The sequence below is a fragment of the Gorilla gorilla genome, chromosome 12 (assembly GCF_029281585.2).
Source record: "Gorilla gorilla gorilla isolate KB3781 chromosome 12, NHGRI_mGorGor1-v2.1_pri, whole genome shotgun sequence".
Classification (NCBI taxonomy): domain Eukaryota; kingdom Metazoa; phylum Chordata; class Mammalia; order Primates; family Hominidae; genus Gorilla; species Gorilla gorilla.
Genome location: NC_073236.2, coordinates 44,574,546 through 44,593,314, shown reverse-complemented (window position 1 = coordinate 44,593,314; position 18,769 = coordinate 44,574,546). Strand labels below are relative to the sequence as shown.

The 18,769-nt window shown below is 38.9% G+C and overlaps 1 protein-coding gene across 10 annotated transcripts in view; it reads left to right on the top strand.

Moving 5' to 3' along the window:
* The window catches only part of ST6GAL2 (ST6 beta-galactoside alpha-2,6-sialyltransferase 2), an 85,681-nt gene that overhangs the window by 55,272 nt on the left and 11,640 nt on the right, over positions 1 to 18,769 (top strand). For all 10 annotated transcript variants that reach the window (XM_055378935.2, XM_031008301.3, XM_019021574.4 and 7 more), the window contains exon 5: positions 1,725 to 1,899. In XM_055378935.2, coding sequence (XP_055234910.1) covers positions 1,725 to 1,899 — 175 coding nt within the window. The remainder of the gene's footprint in view (positions 1 to 1,724; positions 1,900 to 18,769) is intronic.

Genomic DNA, 18,769 nt, shown 5'->3' with positions numbered 1-18,769 from the left:
GCTACTTTTGGTGAAACCTTTCATGAAAAGCCAGCATGCTTGTTTTTCAGTGAGGGCTGGAAAAGATGGATAGTATTTAGCCTAGTAAGAGATGCTGTCAGTTCTGTAAATGAGTGTCTTTGACTTGTTTAGTCAAGACCAGAGAGGATGCAACCTTCTTAAGATGAGTGTCAGGGAAAGATCTTTGCTTCTGCGAGAGGTAACCTCCCAAGATAGAAGCAGCTCCTGGAGAAGGAGCATTTTGGTCACTGTTGACCTTGAGACTGAGGCTGGACATTTACCTCATATGATTACTTACAATTCTGGACCAGGAGTGCAAGTCAAAATCACCTGGAGAGTATTTTTCAAAATCTGTCAGAGCCCCATCTCCAGAAATGTAGGATATATATAGCCTCAGTGTATATTTTTTGAGAGGACTCTTTGATTCTCATATGTACCCTCCGCTGAGAATCAAGCATCAGATGGGTGTTTGAACTTTTCAACTTCCTTTCCAGCCTGAGGTTCCCTGGTTTTAAGCTCTCACAGCTCTCTTGCTATTTGTGAACAGACTTGAGAGTTTCTAGCTATTGGACCTTATTTCTTCCTCTGTTAGAAGCAGCTCAGCCCAAGTCACAGAGCTGGCCACCCAGCAGTGCTAAAATCCCAGTGACAAGGCTGCTTTCTGTAAGGCCTTTGCTGCCATGTGAGGCCCCAAGAGGAGGGAGGGTAAAGGAGCAACTCTCCCTCTGGCCCCACATTCCTCTTGCTCCCTTGCCAGTGCCACATGGCTTGGGGCTTCATTTATGAAAGATACTCTGGTCCAGTCATTCTCAAAGCTTTTAAAGCGACAGTGCCATTTCACTAGTGGAATATTTCCTGTGATCTTAATATATACCCATTATATACCCCGATGTCTGTTTAAAGGGAGTTTGATGAGCTAAGCTTCTCCCTACCCTCTCCAAATCCATGTCATGGTTACAGCTGAGATGCTTCTGAAAACTTCCTTTTTAGAAAACATCTTTATTGATTTTTCATACAATAACATACATGGTGTAAGCAAATATAAATGTACATTTTGATGAATGATAAATTTATACACTCATGTATCTACCACCGCAATGAAAAACTGGAATATTTCCATCACCCTAGAAAGTTCCTTTGTTAATCAATCCTAGTTAATCTTCCCAGCCCCAACTCAGGCCCAAGCAGCAACGATACAATTTCTGTCACTGTAGATGAAATTTGGAAAACTCATATCTGAAATACACTGATCCAGTCCCCAGGGGTCAACAAACTATACCCATGGGTGAAATCTAGCCACCACCTGTTTTAATAAATAGTGTTTTATTAGAACACAGCACGCCCATTCAGTATTTATTGTCCATGACTGCTTCCGTGCTACGATGGTACCGTTGAGTAGAGAGGACTGACTCTATGGCCTGCAAAGCGCATGGTGTTGATTATCTGGCCCTTTGTGGAAGAAGTATGCTGATCCGTGATCTAGTCCATTTTCCTCATTTTACTTAAGCACAAAGCATTATATCTGCTAGGGCTAGCGCCCTGGTCTGTCTTTGTTCTTGTCCCCTCATCCCAATGAGGAAGTGTCTGTAGATGTCATGAGTCATGACCTTTCCCCATCCTCTAGTCCCAGCCTGGCCCCTCTGCTTCAAATCAATGAGCCATGCCCAGTCGCCTTTCACAGTTTAGTTCTTTCTACTTGACTGCATTGAATTTTTTTTCCTTAGTGGTACAAAAAACCGGATTACAACCTGTTCACTCCATATATTCAGCATCGTCAGAGAAACCCAAATCAGCCATTTTACATTCTTCATCCTAAATTTATATGGCAGCTCTGGGATATTATCCAGGAGAACACTAAAGAGAAGATTCAACCAAACCCACCATCTTCTGGTTTCATTGGTAGGTGTTATGTTAAAAATTGGAATGATTGGGGGGCAGACAGGATGAGATCTAATATTTAACAAATATACAGTCGTGTTATACAGGTTGAGAATACCTTATCTGAAATGCCTGGAACCGGAAGTGTTTCTGATTTTGGATTTTTTTTTTCAGATTTCAGAATATTTGCAGATATTTAACCGACTGAGCATCTCTAATCCAAAAATCCAAAATGCTTCAATGAGCCTTTGCTTTGAGTGCCATGTAGGCACACAAAAAGTTTTGGATTTTGGAGCATTTAAACTTCTGGTTATTCAGATTAGGCATGTTCCACCTGTATAGTAAGAGCCATTAACAGGTGGCTTTGGAGGGAAGGTAGGTTAACTAAGGAAAAAAAAACACTCGTGTAACAGACTACTCTGAAATTCCAAGGTGTAAAAGCAAGAACCGTTTTATTTTTCTCATGGTTTTATGGGTCAGGACAGGCCTGGCTGGGCAGCTCTTTCTGTTCTATATGGCATCCATGAGGGTTATCTGTTGTATTCAGCTGCTTTGTGGGATTACTTCACTCCCACATCCATCCAGTCCCTTTGCAGGGATGGCTAAAGGCCCACCTCAGCTGGGACAGTTGACCATGTGCCTGCCCATAGTCTCTCTTGCATGGTGGTCTCAAAAGTAATTAGACTTCTTAAATGGCAGCTTATGGATCCTAGGGAGAATGTTTGAAAACACAGAAAATCAAGAATTTGAATTCTTCTCTGCCACTGCCAGTTTCTTAAGGCCAACACCTAGTGACTGGTACAGCATCACATGTGCAATTCTATTGGCCAGAGTCACTGCAGGGCTCACTTGATTCCAGGGGACAAAACATAGACCCCCGCCTCTTGAGGGAAGTGAGGGAGGCATGTCCAGGAATGTGCAGCATCATGAATCCACCACCCATGCCTGTTCACATAGCTTATGCCATGCTTGGTTGTGGAGCTGAATCTGTGACCACAGGATAGTGTGTTGTGTTTCAAGATTATGAGTAGGTACGGGCTTTGATGAGACTAGTTCCAGTACCTCATTTAGCTCTCTTAACCGAAGAGTACACCATCTTTCATCTACAGATGGGTTTTATATAACAAGAGCATCACACTGGGCCTACATTGTTTTTCAGTCTAGCTTTGATCCTCAGAGTTTTTGGGTTTTACCCCATTTCTTTGTCTGTGTTTTAGCTTATCACCCCATTGTCTCTTTGATATTACCCGAGTAGGGTAATATTAAGGAATATCCTAGACCCTTTTGGCAATATTAAAACCTATACAAGAACCAAAGGGTATTGGTTTTGTCTTTAAAGAACTGTAATGTTCTCTTCCCCAGTTTTGATGAATTTACACCCCTTTTCCTTTCTTGGGCTGCACAGTAGTTCCCCATGAATAAAGGAAAGATTTGTGGAGATAACACTGGTTTGGTTATGAATTCAGGACACACAGGTATCCTGAATTGAAGCTTGCAGATTTTAGAGTGGGTTTTGGTATTGTAATAATGTGAAATATTTTACATATAATTTAAAAACAAAATTTACAATATGACTGCATATTATTTTCCTTAAGCTCAGCTTTTTTTCTCCCTTTTAAACTCATGCCTTTGACACTCTTTGTTTCCAAATCACTCTTTTGAAATCCTAAGTTCTTTATCTTTTGTGTGGTTTCATAGGATCTTGTTGATTTAGGAAAGAAAGTATAATCTAGTTTGTCAGCAAAGGATAAACAGGATAGAATAATGCCTAGACAGCATAATAGGATGTGACAGAAGTTTAATAAAGTCTTTTTCATATTGTCACCCTCTCATGAATTCATGTGGCTAATATTTGATTAGAGCAAAAGTTTTAAAGCACAGTTAGAGGGGCCTGTCAGATACACTTATTATCAACATGGGGTTTAAAAAATTCAAGTTAGATAGTCATAACTGAAAAAAAGTACTTTCCTATGTTGTTTTTGTTAAAAGAAATCATGCCACATATAGCCAGCTTCCTTTTAAAGCTATTTACTGAGAATTTAAAGTTTCAGAAGCTGAAGATTATTTTTAAGCCTTCTTTGACATGAAGAAGGGGCTGCAGTTTGATGCAAGAAGTTGAGGTTGTGCAGGGTGGGTTGAGTTTGAATTCCCCTCTGCTGCTTCCTAGCTTTCTGACCTTGGGCAAGTTAGTTAATCCTCTGACCCTGAATAGCCACAGATGAGAAATGGAAATACTAATAATCATTATTATTTTCTAACACTGTACTGACCAATATGGCTACTTATGTTTCAATTATGTCAAACTGAATAAGAGGAAACCTTTTGTTTCTCAATCTCACTAGCCCAATCTCAAATTCTGAGTCACCATGTGCTCCTGATGGCTGCCATATTGGACAGTGCAGAGAGAGAACAATTCCATTGTCCCAGAACGTTATGTAGACAGCACTGTTATCTTTTGCTAGTCACAAAAGAAAGAAAAACAGCAAGTTGATAAGAAATCCCTCAGTTCCCACTGGGCAGGCTGTGCTCTGTGGGTAAGGGTTGGGGGTGGGCGAGGATAGAAGAGGCAACAGAAGATGTGGTCTGGCGTTGTTAAATTTATTTGTGGCCCTTGTGCCTTGTCATGATGAGGCATGTGAGAACCCTCACCAAGGATGGGCAGTGGAGACAGCTTGGATGAGTTCTGCTCAGAAAAACTCCAGCACCTTCTGATGACTCACAAGACTGCAGTAGTCTTTGCCCCTCTTCTTTGATCTTGATCATAAATAGGCTGAGAGCCAGAATCTGTTTTATAATTTATCCAACATCCTTAAATAGCAGTAAAATGATGTCACCCACATCTCAATCTGTCTGCTGTAAGAATTTTAAAAATCAATGACTGTTTTTTTTTCTGCTATCAAAAAGTGTTCTCTAAATGGCCCCTTCATGCTCTGAGGTCATGTTGAGAAGGTATTGACTTGTTGTCTCAGCACCTCATTGTTTCCAAGTGCTCTAACCTCTAACGTCAGCTCCTGAATGAAAGAACTCATCGAAGAGCTGTTAGAAGGGATTAGATCATTTCAGTTTGCACAGTCCCATCTTCAGCCCTGGGTACACCGGTCAGCAGGACGGTCACCATCGCAAAAGATTACCCTGGCAGTGTCCCTGGCCTCCGGTTGTTCTGATCCACAAAGAGCTGCACTGGAGGTGAAGCAGTGTGCCCCACTTCCTATACTGATATGCTCATTAGATACATATATATACACATAGCTGCACACATGGTTGGCTTCATAGTGCTTTTGTTTTCCAATATTTCTGGCTGAAACCTTTACTGATATGTTCATCCTTATAGTCTCCCATCCAATTACTTATATTTCTAAACCCTCTGACATAGTTTGGATATTTGTCCCCACCTAGATCTCATGTTGAATTGTAATTCCCAATTCACTTGGGCCTGGTGGGAGGTGTTTGGATCATGGGGACAGATCCTTCATGGCTTGGGGCTATCTTCATGATAGTGAGTTCTTGTGAGATTTGGTTGTTTTCTGATTTTTTTTTTTTTTTTTGAGACGGAGTCTCGCTGTGTCACCCAGGCTGGAGTGCAGTGGCACGATCTCAGCTCACTGCAACCTCTGCCTCCCAGGTTCAAGCAATTCTCCTGCCTCAGCCTCCCAAGTAGCTGGGACTACAGATTTGGTTATTTGAGAGCATGTGGCACCACCTCCCGCCCACTCTGTCTCTTGCCCCTGCTTTCAACATGTGAAGTGCCAACTCTGACTTTGCCTTCCACCATGAGTAAAAGCTTCCTGAGGCCTCCTCAGAAGCAGATGCCAGCACTGTGCTTCCTGTACAGCTTGCAGAACTATGAGCCAATTAAATCTCTTTCCTTTATAATTTACGCAGTCTCAGGTATTTTATTATAGCAGTGCAAGAACAGACTAACACATCCACTGCATACATTTAACAGGCTAACACATCCACTGCATACATTTTCTTTATACACGCTTAGGAATCTGCATGTTTGAAATAGAGAGACTCTAAAAGTTGACTCTTTTTGAACACGAAAGACATTTCCTTGTATGGAGATTATCCAGCGGCAGTTAGATTCCCAGGGAGAAGTTACTGAGCCCCTTAAATGTAGTGCTATTAGTGCAATTCAAGGCCTTGTTACTGGGGCCTGAATCCTTCATATAGGCGAAAGGTGGTGAACAAGGAAGGTAAGGGTCACTGTCAAGTGGATATTAATTGCACACTTCCTGTGTGCCAGACACAGGACTGGACCCCAGAAACCTGGTGGTGAAGAAACCAGACAAGGGTCCTGCCCACCCAAAATTTGCAGGACAGACATAAATAAAATCATTATAAAGTATGATAAGTCCAACGAAGGAAAAGAAAAGGATGCATCAAGGAATGGTCAGTGTCTGTTTTGCTCATCATTGTATTTCTGCTGTTAGCCTGGTACATAGCAGATACAAATAATAATTACTTGGTGAATGAATGAATGTTTTAGCTCAATGTTTTTCAAAATTTAGCATGTGTCAGAATCACACAAAAGGTGTGTATGCTAGTAAACCATTGCTGCAAAGCAAAAGTTAGATACTAAAAAGATTAATAAGCATTTATTCTCTCACACAATTTCCATGGGTCAGTAATCTGGGAGAAGATTGGTTGGATGATTCTGGCTCACAGTGTCTCATAAGGTTACAATGAAACTGTCTGGATTCAGGCTGGATAATGTGTTTCCAAGATGACTCACTTGCATAGCTGAGCACAAGAGGCCTTACTGCATGAACCTCTCTCCATAGCACTGCTTGGGCATCCTCACAACATGGCAGCTGGCTTCCAGAGAACGGGGGATCTGAGAAAGAGCAAGGAGGAAGGCCCAATGTTTTTATGATGTCATAAGCTAACACATCTGCTACATTATCTTTGTTATACACAAGTCAGCACCATTGTTATGGGAGGAAACTATACAAAGGCATGAATAGCAGGCACGAATCATTATGGAGTCAGTTTAGAGGGTGGCTGTCACAGTTTTGTAAACCAGATTACCGGGCCAACCCCTAGTGTTTTTGAGTTGCCGGAGGTTGTGAGAATTTGCATTTGGAACAAGTTCTCAAGTGATACTGACACTGTTGGTCCTGGGGCCACGCTTTGAGAACCATTCTTTCAGCTTTTTGGAATCTTAAGAACTTTAGAAGTCTAGTCCACAGGCTCCATACTGATGGAGGTACCAGCAAGGTGATATGCATTTGGCTCAGTAGAGGACACAGGAATCTTGAATAACTACTAATCATGTACTTATTGCAATCTTTAATCCCAAGTGGGATAATTATTTTTATTTGTATTTAGTTAAAACAATGTAATGTATTACTAAAAATATAACATTTTTATATATTTTCATCTTTTGAAATTCCGTAACATTAAATCCTATATTCCAGCAGTATTGGATGTTTCTGTTTGTTTGTTTGTTTGTTTTGAGATGGACTCTCACTCTGTCATCCAGGCTGGAGTGCAGTGGAGCCTTCTCGGCTCACTGCAACCTCTGCCTCCTGGGTTCAAGCAATTCTCCTGCCTCAGTCCCCCGAGTGGCTGGGACTACAGGCGCGTGCCACCGTGCCCAGCTAATTTTTTGTATTCTTAGTAGAGACGGGGTTTCACCATGTTAGCCAGGATGGTCTCGATCTCCTGACCTCGTGATCCGCCTACGTTGGCCTCCCAAAGTGCTGGGATTACAGGCATGAGTCACCTTGCCTGGCCTATTCCAGCATTATTGGATGTTTTAACTACAAATACAATTATTCTTTTTGTTTCTTTGGAAGACATAACTATAAAATTTACTTGCTTTACTAATGAACTCAGTTTTTGTCCTTAAAACTTCTTGTGAAATGACATACATTACAATGTGAACTGTAAATCCTTTTCTTAAAAGTGCATTTGTGTTTGTTCCTATCAAGTGGGGACCCAGATTCTTGAATATACTGATTAGTGGGGTATAAGTTTGCAAAAAGCAAGCAAAGTTCCAACTGTCATTGATTGCAGGAAGGCATTCTCTCACTAACATTTGGGCAGATGCAATTTGGTGTGGTCGACTTGAATGTTTCTCCCTGTAAAATTTGTATGTTGAAATTCTAACCCTCAAGGTGATGTTATTAGGAGGTGGGACCATTGGGAGGTGATTAGGTCATGAAGGTGGAGCTGCCCTCATGGACAGGATTAGTGCCCTTATAAAAGAGACCCCAGACAGCTCATTTGCCTCTTCCACTGTGTGAAGACACAGCAGAAAGATGGCCATCAATGAACCAGTAAGTGGGTCCTCACGAGACATTGAATCTGCTGCATATTGTTCTTGGAATTTCAGGCCCCTAAAACTATGAGAAATAAATTCGTGTCATTTATAAGCCACCCAGTTTATTGCATTTTGGAACAGCAGCCCAAATGGAATAAGACATTCAGCCAACACCTTCCTCTCAAAAAGCATAACATACTTTTTGCACTTTCATTAGCAACCCCTAGCCCAGTACCAGTAGTCTCTTTGATGGCTCATACATCATGTGTTCTTGCCTTATTGGATTAGGAAATCTTTCTCTCTCTCTCTCTCTCTCTCTCTCTCTCTCTCTCTGTGTGTGTGTGTGTGTGTGTGTGTGTGTGTGTGTGTGTGTGTTTTCTGCTGGGAAAAGGAAAGCAATAAATGTTAAAGGGAAAAGGAGTATAGAAACAACTTCTGTTCAGTGCACCAGTCTGAATGTTTCTTGGTTAGTAGGCCTGGAGATATTGTGACATCAGAATTGTTATTGATCTAGTACTAGTACCCCATAGGCACGGCTGAGCTTTTTCTTTGGTGCTGTAAGATCTGTGCATTCTTTCCTATGGAGAAGAAAATCAGATTTCCTAGTGAAATCAGATTTGGACAGAAATACTTAGTTTGCAACCAAATAAATTCTTCCTGTTTTATCTGAAAATAACAGGGCTTCCTTTTCCACTTCAAGAGAAAGAACAATAAGTTTCAAAATTTGAAGAACACATTGACCTAGCACTGAAGAAAGCAAACTCTAAGAACCTCTTCACCAAAAGTCATTTTATTGTTGGAAAAACACCTGATTTCAGAAGTTTGCAATTTACGTACATAGAAAATTTATCAAAGATAACAATGATTCTGTTTTCCTTACAATAAATGAATTCTAGAACATGCGAACAATTACATTATTGACATAATATAAATACATTTTAATATGAAATTAAACTATGCTTTCATTACAAGCTTACTTCAATATTAATAAGATTCTTATTAATGGAGAAACTGCATGGCAAAAATGGCAAAAACCACAATTAACTTTTGTACCAACCTAGTATAATTTGAAGTCAGGTCATGTGATTTCCCCAGTTTTGTTCTTTTCACTCAGGATAGTTTTGGCTACTCTGGGTCATTCTATTGAATGGGTCTTTTGTGATTACATATAAATTTTAAGATTTTTTTTTCTGTTTCTGTGAAGAATGTCATTGGTATTGTGATAGGGATTGTATTTAATCTGTGGACTGCTTTGAGTAGTATGGACATTTGAACAGTATTGATTCTTCCAATTCATGAACATGGAATATATTTCCATATTTTTGTGGCCTCTTCAACTTCTTTCATGGATGTTTTATAATTTTCATTATAGAGATCTTTCACTTCTTTGGTTAATTCCCATGTATTTTATTTGTAGTTATTGTAAATGGGATTACCTCCTTGATTTCTTTTTCAGATTGTTCATTGTTGGCATATAGAAATGCTACTGATTTTTGTATGTTGATTTTGTATCCTGCAACTTTACTGAATGTTTATCAGTTCTAATAGTTTTTTGGCGGAGTCTTTAGGTTTTTTCAAATATAAGATCATGTTGTCTGCAAACAAGGATCATTTGACTGCTTCCATTCGAATTTAGATGCCCTTTACTTCTTTCTCTTCTCTGATTGCTCTAGCTAGGACTTTCAGTGCTATGTTGAATAACAGTGATGAAAGTGGGCATCCTTGCCATATTCCAGATCTTAGAGGAAAAGTTTTCAATTTTTCTCCATTCAGTATGATACTAGCTATGGGTCTGTCATAATATGGCTTTTATTGTATTGAATTATGTTCCTTTTATTCCCACCATTTTGAAGGTTTTTATCATGAAATGATGTTGAATTTTATCAAATGCTTTTTCAGCATCGGTTGAAATGATTATATGTTTTTAGTCCTTCATTTTGTTAATGTATCACATTGATTGATTTGCATATGTTGAACCATCGTTGCATCCCAGGGATAAATCCCACTTGGTTGTGATGAATGGTTTTTTAATGTGTCATTGAATTCAATTTACTAGTATTTTATTGAGGATTTTTTTAAATCAATATTCATCAAAGATATTGGCCAGTAGTTTTCTTTTTTGATGTGTCTTTGTCTGGTTTTGGTATCAGGACGGCTTGTAGAATGAGGTTGAAAGTATTCCCTCCTCCTTTATTTTTCAGAATGGTTTGAGTAAGATTGGTATTAGTTCTTCTTTAAATGTTTGGTAAAATTCAGCAGTAAAGCCATTGAATCCTGGACTTTTCTTTGCTGGGAAACTTTATTACAGTTTTGATCTCATTAATTGTTACTGGTCTGTTCAGGTTTTGGATTTCTTTATAACTCAATCTTACTAGATTGTATGTGTCTAGGAATGTATTAATTTTTTCTAGGTTTTCCAATTTATTATATACTATTAATATATATACAATTTAATATATACTATTATAGTTGCTCATAGTAGCCTCTAATGACCCTTTGGATTTTTGTGACATCAGTTGTATTATGTCTCCTTTTTCATCTCTAACTTTATTTATCTGGGTCTTCTTTCTTTTTATCTTTATCTGGCTAAATATTTTTCAATTTTGTTTATCTTTTCAAAAAGCCAACTTTATGTTCCATTGACCTTTGTATCATTTTCTTCATTTCAATTTCATTTATTTTGCTTGATCTCTATTGTTTCTTCTACTAATTTTGGTTTTAGTTTGCTCTTGCTTTTCTGCTTTTTAAAGATACATCATTTGGTTGTTTACTTGAAGTTGTTCTACTTTTTTATGTAGATGCTTATAGCTATAAACTTTCCTCTTGGTACTACTTTTGCTTTATCTCATAGGTTTTGGTATGTTGTGTTTTCATTATCATTTGTTTCAAGGAACTTTTAAATTTTTTTCTAAATTTTTTCACTGGACCACTGGTCATTCAGGAACATACCATTTTATTTTCATGTGTTTATATAGTTTCCAAAATTCGTCTTTTTAATTCCAAAATTCCTCTTGTTAATTCTAGTTTTATTCCATGGTGGTCAGAGAAGACACTTGATACAATTTCAGTTTTTTCAAAGTTTTTAAGACTTGTTTTGTGGCCTAACATATGGTCTACCCTTGAGAATGATCCAGGTGCTGAGGAAAAGAATGTGTATTCTGCAGCCATTGGATGAAATGTTTTGTAAATAATTATAGGTCCATTTGGTCTGTAATACAGATTAAGTCTAATGTTTCTTTGTTGATTTTCTGTCTGTATGACCTGTCCAATGCTGAAAGTGGGGTGTTAAAGTCTCCAGCCTTTATTATTTTGGGGTCTAGCTCTCTCTTTAGCTCTAGTAATATTTGCTTTATGGATCTGAGTTCTCCAGTGTTGGGTCCCAAATATATTTACAATTGCTATATCTTCTTGCTAAATTGACCCCTTTATCATTATATAATGACCTACTTTGTCTTTTTTTTATAGGTTTTTGGCTGGAAGTCTATTTTATCTGATACAAGTGTAGCTACCCCTGCTTTTAGTTGGGAGGTGGGTTCCATTAGCATGGAATGTCTTTTCTATCTCCTTATTTTCAGTCTATGTGTCTCTTTATTGGTGAAGTGTGTTTCTTGTAGGCAATAGATCACTGGGTCTTGTTTTGTTATCCATTCAGCCACTCTGTGTCTTTTGACTGGAGAGTTTAGTCCATTTACATTCAGTGTTACTATTGATAAGTAAGGACTTACTCCTGCCATTTTGTTGTTTTCTGATTCTTTTGCAGTCTCCTCTTTCTTCTTTCCTTCCTTCTTGTCTTCCTTTTAGTGAAAGTGATTTTCTCTGGTGGTATTTTAATTTCTTGCTTTTTACTTTTTGTGTACCTGTTGTGTGTTTTTCAATTTGAGGTTACCATGAGGTTGGCAAATAATATCTTCAATTCATTATTTTAAACCAATTGCATAAATAAAGAGAAAACCAATAAAAATTCTACATTTGTGTCGTCCTCCCACTTTTTAAGTTTTTGTTGTTTCTCTTTATATCTTTTTTTAATGTCTGTGTCTTGAAAAGTTGTTATAGTTATTATGTTTGATCATTTTTCAGTCTTTCTACTCAAGATATGAATAGTTTACAGGCTATAATTATTATAATATTCTATGTACTTAATATAGTGAGTACCTTTTGTACCTTCAGATTTCTTATTGCTCATTAACATTCTTTTCTTTCAGATTGAAGAATTCCCTTTATCATTTCTTGTTGGATATATCTAGTTTTGTTGAAATCCCTCAGTTTTTGTGTGTCTTGGAAAGTCTTTATTTCTCCTTTATGTCTGAAGGATATTTTTGCTGGATATACTATTCTAGGATAAAAGTGTATTTGTTTTTCCTTCTGCACTTTAAATATGTCATGCCACTCTCTCCTGGCCTCTAAGGTTTCCATGAGAAGTCTGCTACCAAACATATTGGAGCTCCATTGTATGTTGTTAATATTTGTTTTTTTTTCTCTTGCTGCTTTTAGGATCCTTTCTTTATCCTTGACCTTTGGTAGTTTGGTTATTAAATTTCTTGAGGTATTCTTTTTCAAGTTAAATCTGCTTGGTGTTCTATAATCTTGTACTTGAATATTGGTATATTTCTCTAGCTTTTGGAAGTTTTCTGTTATTATCCCGTTGAATAAACCTTCTACCCCTATATCTTGCTCTACCTCCTCTTTAAGACAAATAGCTCTTAGATTTGTCCTTTTGAGGCTATTTTCTAGATCCTGCAGGTGTACTTTATTCTTTCTTATTCTTTTTACTTTTGTCCCTTCTGACTATATATTTTCAAATAGCTTGTCTTCAAGCTCACGAATTCTTTCTTCTGCTTGAATAATTTTGCTATTAAGAGACCCTGATGCATTCCTTGGTATGTCAATTGCATTTTTCAACTCTGGAATTTCTGCCTGATTGTATTTAATTATTTCAATCTCTTTGTTAAATTTATCTGATAGGATTCTGAATTTCTTCTTTCTGTTATCTTGAATTTCACTGAGTTTCTTCAGAACAGCTATTTTGAATTTTCTGTTCAAAGGTCACATATCTCTGTCTCTGTGGGATTGGTCACTGGTGCCCTATTTAATTTGTTTGATGAGGTCATTTTCCTGGATGGTTTTGAGGCTTGTGGATGTTTTCTGGTGTCTGGGCATTCAAGTGTTAGGTATTATTGTAGTCTTCACAGTCTGGGCTTGTTTGTATCTAACCTTTTTGAGAAGGCTTTCTAGGTTTTTGAAAGGAGTTGAGTATGGTATTATGATCTAAGTTTTTGGTCACTTCAGCTGTATCTGCATTAAGGGGCACCCCAAGCCCAGTAACACTGTGGCCCTTGCAGACTTGTAGAGGTACTGCCTTGGTGGTCTTGGATAAGATCCAGATGAATTCTCTGGATTGCCAGTCAGAGACTTGTTCTCTTCCCTCACTTTCTCTCAAACAAACAGAGTCTTTCCCTCTGTGCTGAGCTGCCTAGAGTAGGGAAGGGGGGACAAAAGCACCTCTGTGACCACCATCACTGGGACTGTACTGGATAAGTTTTGAAGCCAGCATAGCACTGGCTCTCACCTAAGGACCATGGTAACCACTGCCTGGCTACTGCCTGTGTTCACTCAATGTCCTAGGGCTCTACAATCAGCAAATGATGAAGCCAGCCAGCTTGTGTCCTTCCCTTCAGGCTAGTGAGTTCCCCCTGGCCCCAGGTGGGTCTTGAGATGCCATCTGGGAGCCAGGGCCTAGAGTCGGAAACTTAGGATTCTACCTGGTATTGTATTTAGTGCAGCTGACCTGGCACCCAAGGCACAAGACAGAGTCCTCCCTACTGTTCTTTCCCCTTTTCACAGCAGAGGGGTGTCTCCTATGGCCACTACCAGCCCAGGCTCACAGTGAGTATTGCCTGGCTTCCACCAATGTACATATAAGGCCCAAGGACACTTCAGTCAGCTTATGGTAAATGCTACCAGACCTGGGATTCTCCTTTCAAGGCAGGGGGCTCCCCTCTGGCCCAGGGCAGGTCAAGAAGTGCTGTGTGAGAGCCAACGCCTGGAATCTGGCACCCCAGGAGCCTGCTTGGTGCTCTAACCCACTTTGCCCAAGCTGGTACCTTTGCTGCAAGACAAAGTGCCCTTTACTCCTCCTTTTCCTTTTTTCAAGCGGGAGTCCCTCCCTGTAGCCACCACCACTGGGAAAATGCTGAGTGTCACCTGAGGCCAACATGGCTCTGAGTCTCACCCACGGCCCACAGTGAGTACTGCCTGAGTACCACTGCTGATTATTCAAGACCCAGCAGCTCTTTAGTCAGCAGATGATGGATCCTGCCAGGACTGAGTCCTTCTCTCCATGAAGCAGGTTCCCTTCTGGCTCAGATGTGTCTAGAAATGTCAGCCAGGAGCTAGGGCCTGGAATGGGGGCCTCAGGACTCTATCTGGTGCCCTATCCTACTGTGGCTGAGCTGGTATCCAAGTTGCAAGAGAAAGTTCTCTTTACTCTTCTCTCTCGTCTCCTGACAAGGAAGGAAGGAGTCTCTTCCAGAGCTGCAGCCTGTGCTGCCTGGAGTTGGGGGAAGAGTGGTGCAAGCACTCCCTTGGCTGCCCTAGCTTGTGTCTCGCCAGGTCACATGCCTCCAAGTCCACTGGCTCTGAGCCCAGCACAGCACTAGGACATGCCCAGGAATGGAAATCCCTGTGGCCTAGACTGCCATTGATTTTTATTTAGGACACAGGAGCACTTCAGCCCCTGGTGGCGAGGCTTGCCAGAACTCAGGTTGTGACCACTGGGATGGATGATTTGCCTTTGATCAGGGCTGGTCTAAATGCTCCTTCCACAGGTTCTGGCTGAGTTTTGCCCGGTGTTGCTTTCTGCTGTGACAGGGCAGCACCGAGTTCCATTGCAAAGTCTCCCAGTCACTGCACTTTCCCTCCCCACAAGTGCACAGATTCTCCTCCCTGCTGGGGGATGGAGGAGGCACGGTGTTGGCAATGTAAGACTGAGTTTCCGCCTCTCTTCAGTGCTCCTTTCAGTGATAGAAAATTAAAACCAGGTACTGTGATCACTCGCCTGGTTTTTGGTTCTCACAAAGATGCTTTTTTTGTGTGGATAGTTGTTGACTTTGGTGTTCCTGCTGGCAGGACAATTAATTGGTGGAGGCTTCTATTCGGCCATCTTGCTCTGCCTCCCTATATCCTTATTAAGGTTTTAAAACTAATGTGTACTGAAGTTAGCCGTCTCAAATTTCTAAATTAATATTTTTAAATCTTGTTTTCTGTATTTTTAACATCAGGTTTTTGTTATTACTGAGCAACTCCACCTCACAAAATATTCTGAAGAATCATTATTAGAGTTGACTATTTACTGCAATTAATCATGGAAACCTGACTCAAAGCTGCATATCAATTATTGATAATTATTTTTCAAAACATTTAAACCATAACTTTGCAAATATGTTTTGACTTTTAGTATCAAGATTATTTCTTGGAATTCAGTAAAAGCCTGACTAGCTTTTTGACAAATCCCATTTTATTAACATATGTAAGGCTGAGGAGGTTTAGAATTACTATTTATCCTCACATAAGTATGTGTCCAAAGCTTTCACCAAACCTTAAGGAAGAGAATGACTCTGCCTTACTTTATTAGTTTTTCTTTGCAACTTTTGGGATAATCTCCTAGAACTTTGCAGTCCTTATAAAAAGAAGCAAAATAGTAATATAACTAAATGTTTATACAATTTTAAAAAACACCAAATAACTCCACCTCCCTTTCTGGTACTGCCATCCTGACTTTATGTTAGTGTATACCCTTCCAAATCTTGAGCACATCCAGATTTTAACGTTGTTGTAATGAACAAGGCTCCCTCACTGTGAAGCACCACAGCACAGTGCATGGTGTTCTCTGATTGAAAAAACAAATGAATGAATGGGAGGCTGTGATTGATGTCATCTTATAGATGCTCACCTTTGATTTAACTGGTCTCATATGTAGAAGGGTGGCCACCCTCCTGGCCTGTCACTTTATGTGTGCACTGTGGCTAAGACCTTAGATTCTACAGAGACCAGAATCAAGTCTTGGCCCTACCACTGAGTAGCTATATAACCTTGAACAAGTTACTTAGCATCTCCAAACCCCAGTTCCTTCATCTGTAAAATGAAGATACTGATAGTACCTTTAGCTTTGAATTATCATGTGCCTAAACACAATAACTAATGTGTACTATTTGCTGTTATTGTAATGCGTGTCGTCTAAAAATGTATGCTAGGTCAAATAAGACTCTTTCCCGAACAGAAAAGGACTGTTCCTTCATTAAGACCTATAATCAAGGTGAAAATAGACTTTTGTTTTCCTTGCGATTACAGAGATCATATAATTACATCAAACAGGTGTATCGTAATATATGCCTTTGTTTAGTTGTTGATATTCTGGTTGTTTCAGAGTACTTGATATTATCAAACAATTATGTTGACAAGTCATTACTATATGTATGTACTCATACAAATTATGTGCAGTAAGTGACTATATAGACTTTTCTTTAAACTATTTCCTTAAGATAAATTCCCAGGAGTATTAGTGCCAGTGCAAAGGGTATGGCATTCTGGTGATTATTGATGAGCTGATATATTGCTTTCCCAAGAATTATGTAGTTGAGGTTCTAATTAGACTCCATATTTGTCCTCTGAGTTCACAGAAGAAAGTGCACTAGTAGATATATTGGATTGTGTTACATGTACTATCTCCTTCTCTAGAGAAGCAGTAAAGGAATTCATACACCTATTATTGGACTGCACATGTATTTTTAAAACTAAAAAGATGTAACATGAATCAGGGTAATTTAGATGATCCATAAGGACTCGTTTCTTTGGAACAACTTCTCCATCTCATTAGCTTCCTTACACTCAGCCCATTGGGAGCTACTTGTTCACATATGAAGAGCATTTCTCTCTTTCATCCCTAGTCAGATACTAGAGATTTTATCGTGTTATTCAGTGCAATGAAGTCATTTTGACTGTACCTGACTGAGGATAAGGAATAATTTACTTGGAGTCCTGTAGCTTCTATTTTGCCCACGTAATGACATTTTTATAGGTGAGTGATCTCACCTGGGGTCTTCATGCACAGCTGGATGGGTTTGCCACCTGCATGCAATAGGGCATCCAGGCACACCAGCAGGCACCAGCCTCACCCACCCCGGCTCCCAGCCTGAGTGTTAACAGGCAGACAGGCCTTGTAGCCAGGGCCTCCGCCCAACATACACACAGACGTGGAACTCCTTTTTAAGGTACAATTGCCAATTCTTTTTATTGCAGAAGCCAGCAACACCCCCACCTTGCCTTTTTTTTTTTTTTGAACTCAACCACTACTCGTAATATTGTAACTAATATTTCTGAAGTTTACAGGTGCAAACACTGTAATTTCAGGCCAATTTATAGATGCACAAGAATAATAGGCTTAAAAACACATCATAACTTCTTTCTTTTCCATTTTATATTGGCTTTTGGAATCTCATTTTTTAATGTGTCACCCAAACTCAGAACATTAACACAAAATAATAAGCTACTTAACATCTATATTTAGGATCGTGTCAAATGTGTCACAGTTTTGTTGGTTAGGAACAACTTTTTGTATTTTCCCGTAAATAATGAATCCTGAGTGTGTGATAACAACAAATAATGCAGTGTAAATGAGCTAAAAATTGACCTTCCAGTATTATTCTTGCATTATACTATTTTGTTTAGGGTGGTAGAGTCTTCTTAAATTACATCAGGTTCAAATTTCCAAAGCATCTTTTAGTTACAAATATTTTCTAGAACTACCACTTAAAAAGTCACTTTTATCTCTTTAAGAATCTCAAGTGTAGCTGTCATTATTTTCCATTTTATGATTGAATTTAAGGAGAAACCACAAAACAGCTGCTAGAGTTCTGTTAGTCTGGCATATTTAATACACTTAGCCTTTCACCCTCACCCCTCATTCGGAAAAGTGTTCTGCAGTGTTCTATTGGTGACTCTTAGAAACTGCTAATTTACTTCATGTGTGAATTATGTTCAAGTGTTTTTTAGAATTGATTTAAACTGGTAGTTTTCCTGTTACTTGTATTATGTTCTGTTTTATATCCAGAGCTCATTTTGCTATTTAATGAAAGGCTATTTTCATCAAGGAGAAAATTTTGTTTTTCTCAATGATTTGGGATGTTATTTTAAATATTCTGCCAAGTGGAAAACAAGATAGTTTTGGCATAACCACAATTAAGCTAAGTGCTAAATGATTATACTAGACTCTGATAACACATCAAATATATCTATCTATGCCAATTAAAGATGTATAAAGGAAACCTCAGTCATCTAGAATTTGTGATAATCTGAACATGTGTTAAAGTTTGCCTTTTATTCAGGTTTTGGAGCAAATAAATAAGTGCCCATTCTGCTTATTATGCTGAATCATATAACATGACATTTTATGAAAACCAGTAGAAATGCTTTTTAAATGGTTTGATAATTATCTTGCATTATATGACGTTTAAAAGCATACAGTTCAGCAAATGAATGCCTCTTGAGTCATAATTGCCTAGAAAATACTAATACTTATTTTCTTCAAATGAATCCCTCATATAGACTCATTTGTAAAAATTGGCCATA